Below are 10,996 nucleotides of genomic sequence, written 5' to 3'. Positions count from 1 at the left end.
GAGAGGGGGGGGAGGGGGGCACGGCAATGTCGAAAACGAGGAATTTCTATCGCAACCGTAAGACGCCTCCATTGTCAGGACTCTTACACCGGATGGTCTCGATGAAGGCCCTTCACATCACCCGACTGACGCCCACTAAACCTCAGTTCCAAGAAATTAGATCTTCTAGCAAGACGCTCACCGCATTTCCCAAGTAAAAAAATAATACGTAAAAAGAATCACCACGGCAAGGTAATTCGAGGGAACAACCATGTGGTACGCAGCTTCAAAAAAAAGAAAAGAAAAAAAAACATGTGGTACGCGGTGAATTGAGGGGGAGAGAGACAGGCGATCGAGAAATATTATACTCTGTGCGTTAATCGGGGGGACAGGGAGGGCCCCGCGGCTTGGGGGCTGTCGGGGGCGGTGTGTCACGAGGCGCGTGCGGCTGTCGGCGTCGCCCTCCCTCTTTCCGTGTGCGTGTCAGTGTCTGATTCACTCCCCTACTCCCTACCAAGAGACCACCACCAAATTAATCGGCCCCCTCCCCCGTCCTCCTCCTCCCCCTCCCCACCCCCACATTTCTCTTCTACTGACGCTGCCGCTGCTGCCGCTCCCTCCCCCCACTCCCCTTTCCCTCCTCGACCCCGCGCTAGGGTTTCCCCCCGCGCCGCCGCTGCCGCGACCCCCGGATGCCGCCCGCGGCCATGCCGCCGCCGCCCCCGCCCCCGCAGGGCGCCTCCACAGGTACGCGCGCGCAGATCTGGCCGTCGCGCCCCCCTTTCCGGCTCCATGGTCTCCTCCTCCTCCTTCTCGTTCTCGTGCCTGATGTCTCGTGGGTTTGGCGGAGCAGGGGATCCGCTGTACGACGAGCTCTGGCACGCCTGCGCCGGCCCGCTCGTCACCGTGCCGCGCGTCGGGGACATGGTCTACTACTTCCCGCAGGGCCACATCGAGCAGGTCCGCCTTGCCGCCGCACTCCTCCCCTCCCTTCCTCCCTCACCCTCCCCTCCCGCGATTCGGCGCGGGAAGGGCGCTGCTCCGTCCGCAGTTCGCGCGCTGAATTTCGCTTTTCCGCTTTGGGTTTTGGCTTTTTTCAGGTGGAGGCCTCCATGAACCAGGTCGCCGCCAACCAGATGCGCCTCTACGATCTGCCCTCCAAGCTGCTCTGCCGCGTCCTCAACGTCGAGCTCAAGGTGCCTGCCTCTACCCCTCCCTCTCCCGCCCGCTTCCCGCGCTCAATTCCGCCCAATTTCCACATCCCCTTGCCCTGCCCCAAAATTCGATTCGGTCGGCTCACTTTTTCTGTCGATTTTTTTTTTGGCAGGCGGAGGCGGACACGGACGAGGTCTACGCGCAGGTCATGCTCATGCCGGAGCCGGAAGTAAGCCCTCTCGTAAATCTCTCCTTCCAAAATGTTTTGGGGATTTTATTCTGCTCCAGGTGTTAAGACCAGTATTTTTCAGCAAAGTGAGACGACAACGGAGAAGTCGAGCCCTGCAACAGGAGGCGCCACGCCTGCCAGGCCGGCGGTGAGGTCCTTCTGCAAGACGCTCACCGCGTCCGACACCAGCACACATGGCGGCTTCTCGGTGCTGCGCCGCCACGCTGATGAGTGCCTCCCTCCCCTGGTATGTCTGCATTCTACAATTAAAGTTACAAGGAACCTGCGTAGTGTATGGCTTGCCGTCGGTTTGTGGCATTCGCTGACCTGATCTTCTATTTGGCAGGATATGACGCAGTCTCCTCCCACACAAGAGCTTGTGGCAAAGGATCTTCATGGCATGGAGTGGCGCTTCCGCCACATTTTCCGTGGTAATTTTGTGTTCCTTGCCTTACCATGATCTGTACCACTTTGAAATCGCCATGTATATATGCCGCTGTGATCTGAAGCCGACCAATTGAGCAGACCATTTTGTTGGAGGAGCTTAGTTATTACTGACAATGCAATACATATTAAACCTGTCTACAATTTGGAGAATGGTTATCTTGTAGTTGATGCTGATAGCAATCAATAATAATTGTGTCAACTTACTGCAAATCAACAGGGCAACCTAGGAGGCATCTCCTTCAGAGCGGCTGGAGCGTCTTTGTCAGTTCCAAAAGGCTTGTTGCTGGGGACGCCTTCATTTTCCTCAGGTCTGTTGTTGTTTCCTTTCTCCCAAGCATGCCAATTCCCAGTTCGTTACTAATTCTGTTCTGCTCCATGCAGAGGAGAGAGCGGTGAGCTTCGTGTTGGTGTGAGGCGGGCTATGAGACAGCTTTCCAACATAGCTTCTTCAGTCATATCTAGTCATAGTATGCACCTTGGAGTCCTTGCAACTGCATGGCATGCTATCAATACAAAAACCATGTTCACTGTCTACTACAAACCCCGGTATATCAGCATCTCTTTGGCAATCATACTGCTTTATCTTTATCTATTAATTCGTTTTCACTGTCTCGTTCTGAGTACTTACCTTGTCTAATTACCGTGTCAATTTTAGGACAAGCCGTTCTGAGTTCATTATACCATATGATAAATATATGGAGTCTGTTAAAAACATTTATTCTATTGGGACGAGGTTCAAGATGAGGTTTGAAGGGGAAGAGGCACCAGAGCAGAGGTAACTGTTGTATTTGCTTTCCTTACAAAGTTGGTTTTGTTTGCATTATCCCCTGACAGAACTAAGTCATCATTTGTAATCTGTTGTCCCATTTGTCATGTAGGTTTACTGGGACTATAGTGGGCAGTGATAATCTTGATCAATTGTGGCCGGAATCAAGCTGGAGATCCCTTAAGGTAACTGGTTGATCACTGCTTTTTTTGTATATGGTCGGAAGAGTCTCATGCTTATCGACGATTGCTTCTTCTACTTAGGTGCGTTGGGATGAGTCGTCAACTATTCCACGGCCGGATAGAGTCTCTCCTTGGGAAATAGAGCCTGCTTCATCACCTCCTGTTAACCCGCTTCCCATTTCTCGGCCCAAAAGATCTAGACCAAATGTTCCTCCAGCTTCTCCTGAATCGTCTGTTCGTACAAAAGAAGGTGATCATTGTTAGTCTTACTGGAAGCTGGTGAAATAAAATGTAGGTTCCATATCTGACTCTTGAAATGCTGCTGCCATTTGCAGGTGCAACTAAGGCTGATATGGATTGTGCTCAAGCACAACGAAATCAAAATAACACTGCCTTGCCAGGTCAAGAACAGAGGAGCAATAAGCTAACTGACATTAATGACTTTGATGCTAGTGTTCAGAAGCCTATGATGTGGTCACCACCACCACCACCCAACATCGGAAAAAACAACCCACTAACGTTTCAGCAGAGGCCCTCTGTGCATAATTCGTTTCAGTTGGGAAGGCGTGAAACTGACTTTAAGGATGCCAGTTCTGGTGCTCAACCTTTTGGTGATTCCCTAGGCTTCTTCATGCAGACAACCTTTGATGAGGCTCCAAATCGTCTTAGTTCATTCAAGAACCAGTTTCAGGACCACAGTTATGCTCGTCAATACGCAGATCCGTACTTATTTATGCATCAGCAACCTTCCTTGACTGTTGAATCAAGTAGAAAGATGCACACAGAGAACAATGAGATGCATTTCTGGAATGGGCCGAGCACTGCGTACAGTAATTCAAGAGATCAAGCACAAGACTTCAGATTTACAGAACACCCATCAAATTGGTTAAGTCCGCAGTTCTCCCGGGCAGAACAGCCACGAGTGATCAGGCCTCACGCATCAATAGCTCCTATTGAGCTGGAGAAAACAACAGAAGGCAGTGATTTCAAGATCTTTGGGTTTAAAGTTGATACTGCCAGTGCTGGTTTTAACCATTTGAACTCCCCAATGGCTGGAACGCATGAGCCTGTGCTACAAACTCAACCATCTGTATCATTAGATCATTTGCAAACTGATTGTTCTCCTGAGGTGTCCTTAAGCATTGCTGGGACGACTGAGAATGAGAAAAACATGCAGCAATGTCCGCAGAGTTCAAAAGACGTCCAAAGCAAGTCCCATGGTGCTTCCACAAGGAGTTGCACAAAGGTAGAGTCTTGTTTTCTCTCATGTTCATGCCAGCTGCTAGTCTTACTTGATGTTAAAATGTTTCTGTGGCATTTTCTTACTTCTGCTCAGTTTCTGCTGTCAGTTGACAATAAATTGTCCGTTCATTAGCTAGTTGTGGAAATGTTTGTTTGCCCTCATGTTGCTAATAATATTAAATACTCCCTCCGTCCCATAATATAAGAGCGTTTTTGACCTCTTATATTATGGGAGGGAGGGAGTATTTGTTTGCCGAAAACATTTGAATTCCGACCTCATGTGAACAAATGCTTGAGTAGGTGTATGTTTCAGGCTGACTGATATTAGGGATTATGTGTCTCTGTCCGCTTGTATTGTTATGAGCAAGACTATTTGATCTATGCATGTGAACACTATGCACATATTATCATGGGATCGTATCGCATAACCTTTTTTGCTAATGATATATGTATCGTCCATGGTTTTGTAGGTTCATAAGCAAGGTGTTGCACTTGGTAGATCAGTGGATCTCTCAAAGTTCGTTGACTATGATGAACTCACAGCTGAGCTAGACAAGATGTTTGAATTTGATGGTGAACTGTTGTCCTCAAACAAAAATTGGCAGATCGTTTATACTGACAACGAGGGTGACATGATGCTCGTGGGAGACGATCCATGGGAGTGAGTCTCTGTCTTGGTGCTTGCTTAGCAGAACTTCCCTTCTTAGTACTAATACTGTATCATTCTGTGAGCAGGGAGTTCTGCAGCATAGTGCGCAAGATATGCATTTACACCAAGGAGGAGGTCCAGAAGATGAACTCGAAACCATCTGGCCCAAAAAAGGAGGAAGGTTCAGTGGATGGTGACGGCGCAACCGAGAAGGCCCATCTTCCCGCATCAAGCGATTTAAATTCTAGCCAACTAGGTATGTGCTTTTTAAAACCACATGCAATTGGTCAAGTTCACACTGTTTTCGGTGCATTCAATCCCCCCATTTACCTAAACCGACTAGCCGCAAGCATGGTTTGCATGATATTGTTGTTTGCTATCACAAGCATCACCCGCCGGAAGCGGCTGACCGTTCAGATGTTGGCCTTGGCGGTCTCTGCAGGTTGTGTCAAGGCCGACTGAGGCGAGGTATCGCGGGGGGCTAGGTCCCAGCAAAGAAGTAACAACCCCTGAAAGTATGGTCTATCGCTATTGCTATTGTTGATCACCACCAACTCCCCCACTCCCCTTCTGATGCAACAACCCTTTGGCTGTACTGTAGTTACTAGTAGGAAATGTAGAGACTTTGGTGCGCAATCGCGCTTGTCGGCTGGTTTGTTCTTCGGCAGAGAGAGAGATCCAGGGCCAAGGCTGTCCCTTTGCTTGGATGCTCATTGGTGATCCGATCCATCCCTGATGTAAATATTTATGTATGTAGGTAGCGTTAGTATGTAATCTGTCTGTATTAACCATCCATGAACCAGCAATGTCTATCTATTCCGGGAGTGACAGTGGTAGTAGTACATGTATGCCTGACCGATCCTGTTTAATGTATGTGGTGCCTTGTCGCTTGCTGTGGAGTTGGCAGGGTGCATGATGTGCGCTCTCGACCGTATGTATAAACACATAAGCAGTACTGTACCTGATGTGGTAGGGCATCACTGGTCGCTGGACCCTCCACCGAACTGTGTGGGTTTGAGCCTTCGCCCCTGACCGGTCAAGAGGACGGCCACGTCTCGATCGATCAACAGCACGCCGTCACAAGATCTCACCTACCTTTTTAAGTGCTCCTTCGATGCAAATGGATTTCGTAGGCCTTCGAGTATTTTTTCTACAGAAGATGTTTGGAATCCTCGTGAAAGGATCCAAATGATTGCTTTGCACCCTATTTTGAAGGAAAATTTCCATCAACTCAAACTTCTTACGATTCCTTTGTTTTTCTGCGTCATCAAACACCCTCTCGTCTAAATTCCCCCTGGTTTGCTAATTATATATGATTTAAGTGGACATTGCCACTTCCATCCTGTATTTTTCGTATTTCTATGTTTTGAAATACGAGGAGGAGGAGGGCGAGGCGGAGCCGGCGCTTCCGGTTGCCGAAGCCGGATTCGGCATGCCCGATGCGCTAGGCAAGTTTAAGGTCGCCCAAGCGGAGCAGGCAGAGGAACAACAGACCATCCTGGACTCCATCCGATTGGAGGCGGAGGTGGAGGCAAACCGTCGCTACATCCACCAGCAACGAGCGGAGGCAGACGCAATCTTCATGGACATGTAGTCCGATGAGTAGCCGGAGCCGCCGCGGCAGGCAGCCATCTGCCAGATGGCACGTCCGCCTGGCACTCCCGTCATGGACGTCGTCTTCATCTCCGGCAACGAGTAGGCTAGGTTTATCTATATAGCATGTATTACATAGCTTTTGTATCTTGCATGATCTAGTATGGTCATAAGGACTAAAGTTTGAGATATGAGGTTGCAACTGATGGAAAATGAGTGTTGACCGGTCGTTGTTCGCGGATTTTGCTATGTCCGGTTTGTGACACATTCTATTAGGCTGGATATGAGGTCCGGTTTGCCATGCCGGATCCGGCCCACGCTGGCCCGCCCAAACCACACATATTCACCCCCATCCGCGTCCCGGGCGAACCCTAGCCACTCCACTCCGCACCTAAGCTCCTTTCCGGGCTTCTCTGGCATGGCGGGCAGCGGATCTGACTTTGAGATCTCCCGATCCGTCGACTGGGACTTCGTACCATGTGGGGATGAGGAGGACATGAACGTTCGCATGGCTCTCCGCCGCTCCCGGGAGTGCGCCCGATCGCGGTTGGACTCGATGTAGCGGGAATCCATTGCGTTCACGTAGATGGTGCTTGGATCTGGTGGGGCTGGTGGCTCGTGGCGCATGACGACGCCCTCACCGGACACGACGACCACCATCCGACACTGTGACTCTAGGTTTGCGGCGCAATGCCTTTGACATCGCCTTGTCCCCGTGCGTTGGGCTCTTAGTCAGAGGTCAATGCCGGCATGTCTCACGGCCCGTCCGCTGTAAACGTGTGACGTGCCTGCAGTGCGAGGAAGAGGGTGCATGACAATGTGCCAGGCCTCGAGGGCGAGGTTGCGCAGGCGGAGTCGCACACCGCCTTGGACAATGAAGCCCTCCGTGCACGCATCATCGACAACGGTGCACGCCCTTGCAAGGGGCCAAAGACGGGCGATCTATGCCAAGGCAGGACTGCTCCCCAAAGAGGAGAAGGAGGAAGCCAGTGACGGGTCGGACAGCTCCGATAGTGAGTAGATCCGACTCAATCTATTTTGCGTATTCGACTGCTACTTCCACGACAAAACGACAAGGGCAAGGGTCGTCATGGATGAACTTTCGCCATAGCTCTAGTTTGTTGAAGATGCCAATTTTCGGTAGTCCGATGGCTTGTACTCCCTCTGTTCCTAAATATAAGTCTTTTTAGAGATTCCAATAGAACTACATATGGATGTATTTTAGAGTCTTTTTAGAGTTTAGCCTGTATTGAAATATCTAAAAAGATTTATATTTAGAAACGGAGGAAGTATAAACTAGCAGGGCATATGTCAATTTTTGATTGTCCGATGGCATGCATGATGAAGTAGTCGGACGTCGTGTGTGGGATCGAGAAGTATTACTTGAGTTAGTTTACGCCGCATGTAACTATGTGGGTTTGAAGATTTGCTAACGGGGTGCCCGGTTGTGGACGCAGGCATTTGAGGATTCATGAATCATATGTCTGTGGACGTTAGAGGGTCGGGTATGGTAGGTCCAGCTGTAGATGCTCTCATATATTAATAATGGTCTTATTATATATTTTGATTTTGAGACGAAGGAAGTAGTACATTTTATAGTATGGTATGGTCCACACGCCAACGCTGACGGCCTTGTCGTCAGTCAGCCTCAGTTGGCTGGCTGGCTGGCGCGTCTCAACGTTTTTTCCTTCCTTCCTTCCTTGAACAGAGCGGGCACGCGGCCAACTACCAGTTTTGGCTTGGGGGTCTGCCTTGGACGGGCCTGGCCTTGAAGTTGAACCCCTTCCCTTCGCTGTCACGAGAAAGAGAAAGATCCCCGATTCCTCTTCTGCGGCGCTGCTGATCAACGCCGGCCCGCCGGTCGTACGAGTACCACCGTCCGCCAACGACTTCCGTCGGCTCCAGTCCAGAGGACCGGCTACGCGCCATCCGCCACACGATCTCTCCTTCTCGTTCGTGTTCGTTCGTTAAAACCCTTCCTTTTGTCCGCGCGACCTACGCCAGCTCTTTTCCTTTCGCATATCCTACTATTCTCTTCTCTCCTCCCCTGTCCCAGTCCCCCACCGGCCCCGCCCTCCCCGCCACGCCACCTCTCACCTCCCGCGTCTCACCGGCAGCCGCCGCCACCATGCCGCCGCTCCCGACGATGACCCACTCCTCCTCCTTCCTCCTCCCGTCCCCTTCCCCGCCTGCTCCTCCGACCGGCGCCGACGCCGAGAACGCGGTCTCCTACGCCGTCGTCGTCCTCAACCAGCGCCTCCCGCGCTTCGCGCCCCTGCTCTGGACCCGAGGTAACCAACCAGCCCAACCAATGCGCCCCTCCCTCTCTCTCCTCCCCAACGCTGCGGCCTCTTCTCATTACTGTCCTGATGGCTTCGCCTCTCTGTCGTGTGCTAAACTGACGCTGTTCCTGTGTCGTCCCGTGCGCAGCGCGGCTGCGGGTGTGCGCGGACGGCGGCGCAAACAGGGTCTTCGACGGCATGCCGGACCTGCTCCCCGGCGAGGACCCCGACGAGGTCCGCGTCAGGTGATTAATCAAAGTCTTCTCTGCCTTGCTTTTTCTTTAGCCTGATAGCTGCGTGCCTACGCTTCCCACCTGTTCCTGGTTGACTCTGCCTCTCCGCGGATCAATGCCCATCACGTGCTTGTTGGAATGCGTCTGAGATAGCTGTAAAATAAAATAAAATTCCTTTTGGTTTGTATGCCTGTGCTGTTGCGTGCAAGCATAAACGCTGGCATGCCAATGAGTTCTGACGAGCCTTTGGTTGACCTATTTTGGCATGGTCCTTCTCAGCATCTGCCTTGTTTGTTTTCGCAATACATTGTACGCTATATTTGGTACGGTATGTGTTTAGTCAAAAACTCCAAGTTACCCCTTATATGCCTTGCCTGCATGTGCTCGGCCACAAATTCAGAGTTTTCTTGAGACGAGACGAATCAACTACTTCAGCTAAACAACTGTCAGTCTCTGTCATTTTTGAATGGCTGATACGCATTTTCACTTGTTATTCTTCTTGAAACATACTCTATCAGTACAAAGTTCAACTCTGCTTGGGTTATCTATGTAATGCTCAAGAGTTGTTTATATGAAGGAAAAATGTTCTCAAGTTTACCTAAGGTGCCACCAGAGGGCTTGGCAGATTAATCATACAACAGCGATATAGTATGCATCGCATTTTGAATAATTTATTTATACTGTATCAATGAACACATTTAGTTCTTCGCCATGCCAGATAGTAGTTGGGAAGAGATTTTAAAACCTATTTATTGGTAGTTGGGAGGTAGGTTTAAGACAGATTTCTTTGCTGGTTGTCTGTATGTGACGATTTCATTCATTAATTTGTCCTTACCTTCCTGCAGGTACAAGCCCGATGCAATCGAAGGAGATATGGATTCTGTAAGGCCAGAAGTGAAGGAATACTATTCCAGTTTGGTAACTAATTTAAAACTCCTTCTATCATACCTTGCTGAAAATGAGATGCTGAACCAAAAATAATATTGTATGCAACACCTGTCCAGGGCAGTTTCTACTATGTTAGGGAGAAAGATATCATGCGTAGCAAAAAACAAGCAGGCAGAAAGATATCATTTATTGGCCATCTTGGTCCACATGAATATGTTTGTGATTCTCTTTTGGACTGTCCTGGTAAACTGCTGAAATAATTACATTGATTAAGTTGTCCAAATTGTCCTAGAAAACCAGGAAGGGAGCGATGCCTTGTTTTATTGTATTTTTTAGTAGGCTTTTGTTTCTATACCAGTATTTTTGGTATGCTTGTCCTGGTAAATGCAAGTACTATTTCAGTGTTGATTAAATTGGCATGGCCAGTTGTAACCCTAGCCGTGAAAGGAGCGATGCCTTGTTTTATTGTATTTTTTAGTAGGCTTTTGTTTCTATACCAATATTTTTTGGTATGTTTGTCCTGGTAAACGCAAGTACTATTTCAGTGTTGATTAAATTGGCATGATCAGTTGTACCCCTAGCCGTGAACCTCAAGTTTCTTCCTGGAAATGTTGTGGAGTGGCAGCAGGGATAATGTAAATGTAAACCAAGTTTATGTACATTTGATTTGCCCTGCTTTACTACTTTTTGAGAGAGAGAGAGGCAACATGAATGTCAACGCTGGCATTATTAGTATTCTGTACAATAGATGATTTTTCTGGTTTAAGATTAGCCAATGAGGCCTTGAAACTGGGACAGGAACGATTGGTTACTTACAGCAAAATGATATATTGACAACACCCTTCTTTGATCAATTGCAGGGTACCCAAATAATCGATGATTCACATGATCAGGACACCACAGACTTGAACAAATGCATATCGTTCATCACCAGAAATCCACCCGGGCCAGACAATTCTAATGTACACCAGATCAGCTTACAGTATTTACTCAAGATCAGTCTTTGCAACACCCGCTTATACAGATGTTACTCTGTTTTGTTTAACTGCAGCTCTTCATTCTCGTTCTCGGTGCGCTTGGAGGAAGGTTCGATCACGAGATGGGGAACATCAACGTGCTGCATCGCTTCTCAAACACCAGGATCATCCTCCTGTCAGACGACTCCTTGATCTTTCTGCTCCCAAAGACGCACAGTCACGAGATCCACATCGAGCGGTCTGTCGAGGGTCCTCATTGTGGACTGATCCCCATGGGCGCGCCCTCAAGTAGCAGCAGCACCACCGGTCTCCGGTGGAACCTAGGTACAAGCGTCTAACTTGCAACCATTCTTGTATGTCAACATTATTATCTG

General features: G+C 49.2%; 2 protein-coding genes across 3 annotated transcripts in view; both read left to right on the top strand.

Annotated features, from left to right (window-relative positions):
- The first annotated feature begins 541 nt into the window (after window positions 1-541).
- LOC123080436 (auxin response factor 4) lies at window positions 542-5,539 on the top strand. 2 transcript variants are annotated; one of them, XM_044503362.1, is made up of 15 exons: window positions 542-726; window positions 833-939; window positions 1,080-1,175; window positions 1,307-1,363; window positions 1,446-1,610; window positions 1,710-1,794; window positions 2,028-2,118; window positions 2,192-2,356; window positions 2,466-2,585; window positions 2,689-2,761; window positions 2,840-3,008; window positions 3,094-4,004; window positions 4,471-4,661; window positions 4,736-4,905; window positions 5,092-5,539. In XM_044503362.1, the coding sequence occupies exons 1-15, from the start codon at window positions 672-674 to the stop codon at window positions 5,109-5,111; spliced, it is 2,475 nt and encodes an 824-aa protein (XP_044359297.1). In that variant the 5' UTR covers window positions 542-671; the 3' UTR covers window positions 5,112-5,539. The 2 variants fall into 2 exon arrangements, with proteins under 2 accessions (XP_044359297.1, XP_044359296.1); XM_044503361.1 differs by lacking the exon at window positions 542-726 and having other exon boundaries at window positions 772-939.
- Window positions 5,540-8,105: 2,566 nt separating this feature from the next.
- The window catches only part of LOC123080433 (thiamine pyrophosphokinase 1), a 3,595-nt gene continuing 704 nt past the window's right edge, over window positions 8,106-10,996 (top strand). The window contains exons 1-5 of the mRNA XM_044503359.1: window positions 8,106-8,533; window positions 8,673-8,769; window positions 9,603-9,675; window positions 10,506-10,607; window positions 10,697-10,946. Coding sequence (XP_044359294.1) covers window positions 8,371-8,533; window positions 8,673-8,769; window positions 9,603-9,675; window positions 10,506-10,607; window positions 10,697-10,946 — 685 coding nt within the window. The 5' untranslated portion in view covers window positions 8,106-8,370. The remainder of the gene's footprint in view (window positions 8,534-8,672; window positions 8,770-9,602; window positions 9,676-10,505; window positions 10,608-10,696; window positions 10,947-10,996) is intronic.

Source organism: Triticum aestivum, chromosome 3D, assembly GCF_018294505.1.
Source record: "Triticum aestivum cultivar Chinese Spring chromosome 3D, IWGSC CS RefSeq v2.1, whole genome shotgun sequence".
In the NCBI taxonomy this organism is placed as follows: domain Eukaryota; kingdom Viridiplantae; phylum Streptophyta; class Magnoliopsida; order Poales; family Poaceae; genus Triticum; species Triticum aestivum.
The sequence above is the reverse complement of the archived record's forward strand: the minus strand, read 5'-3'. Positions and strand labels throughout refer to the sequence as shown.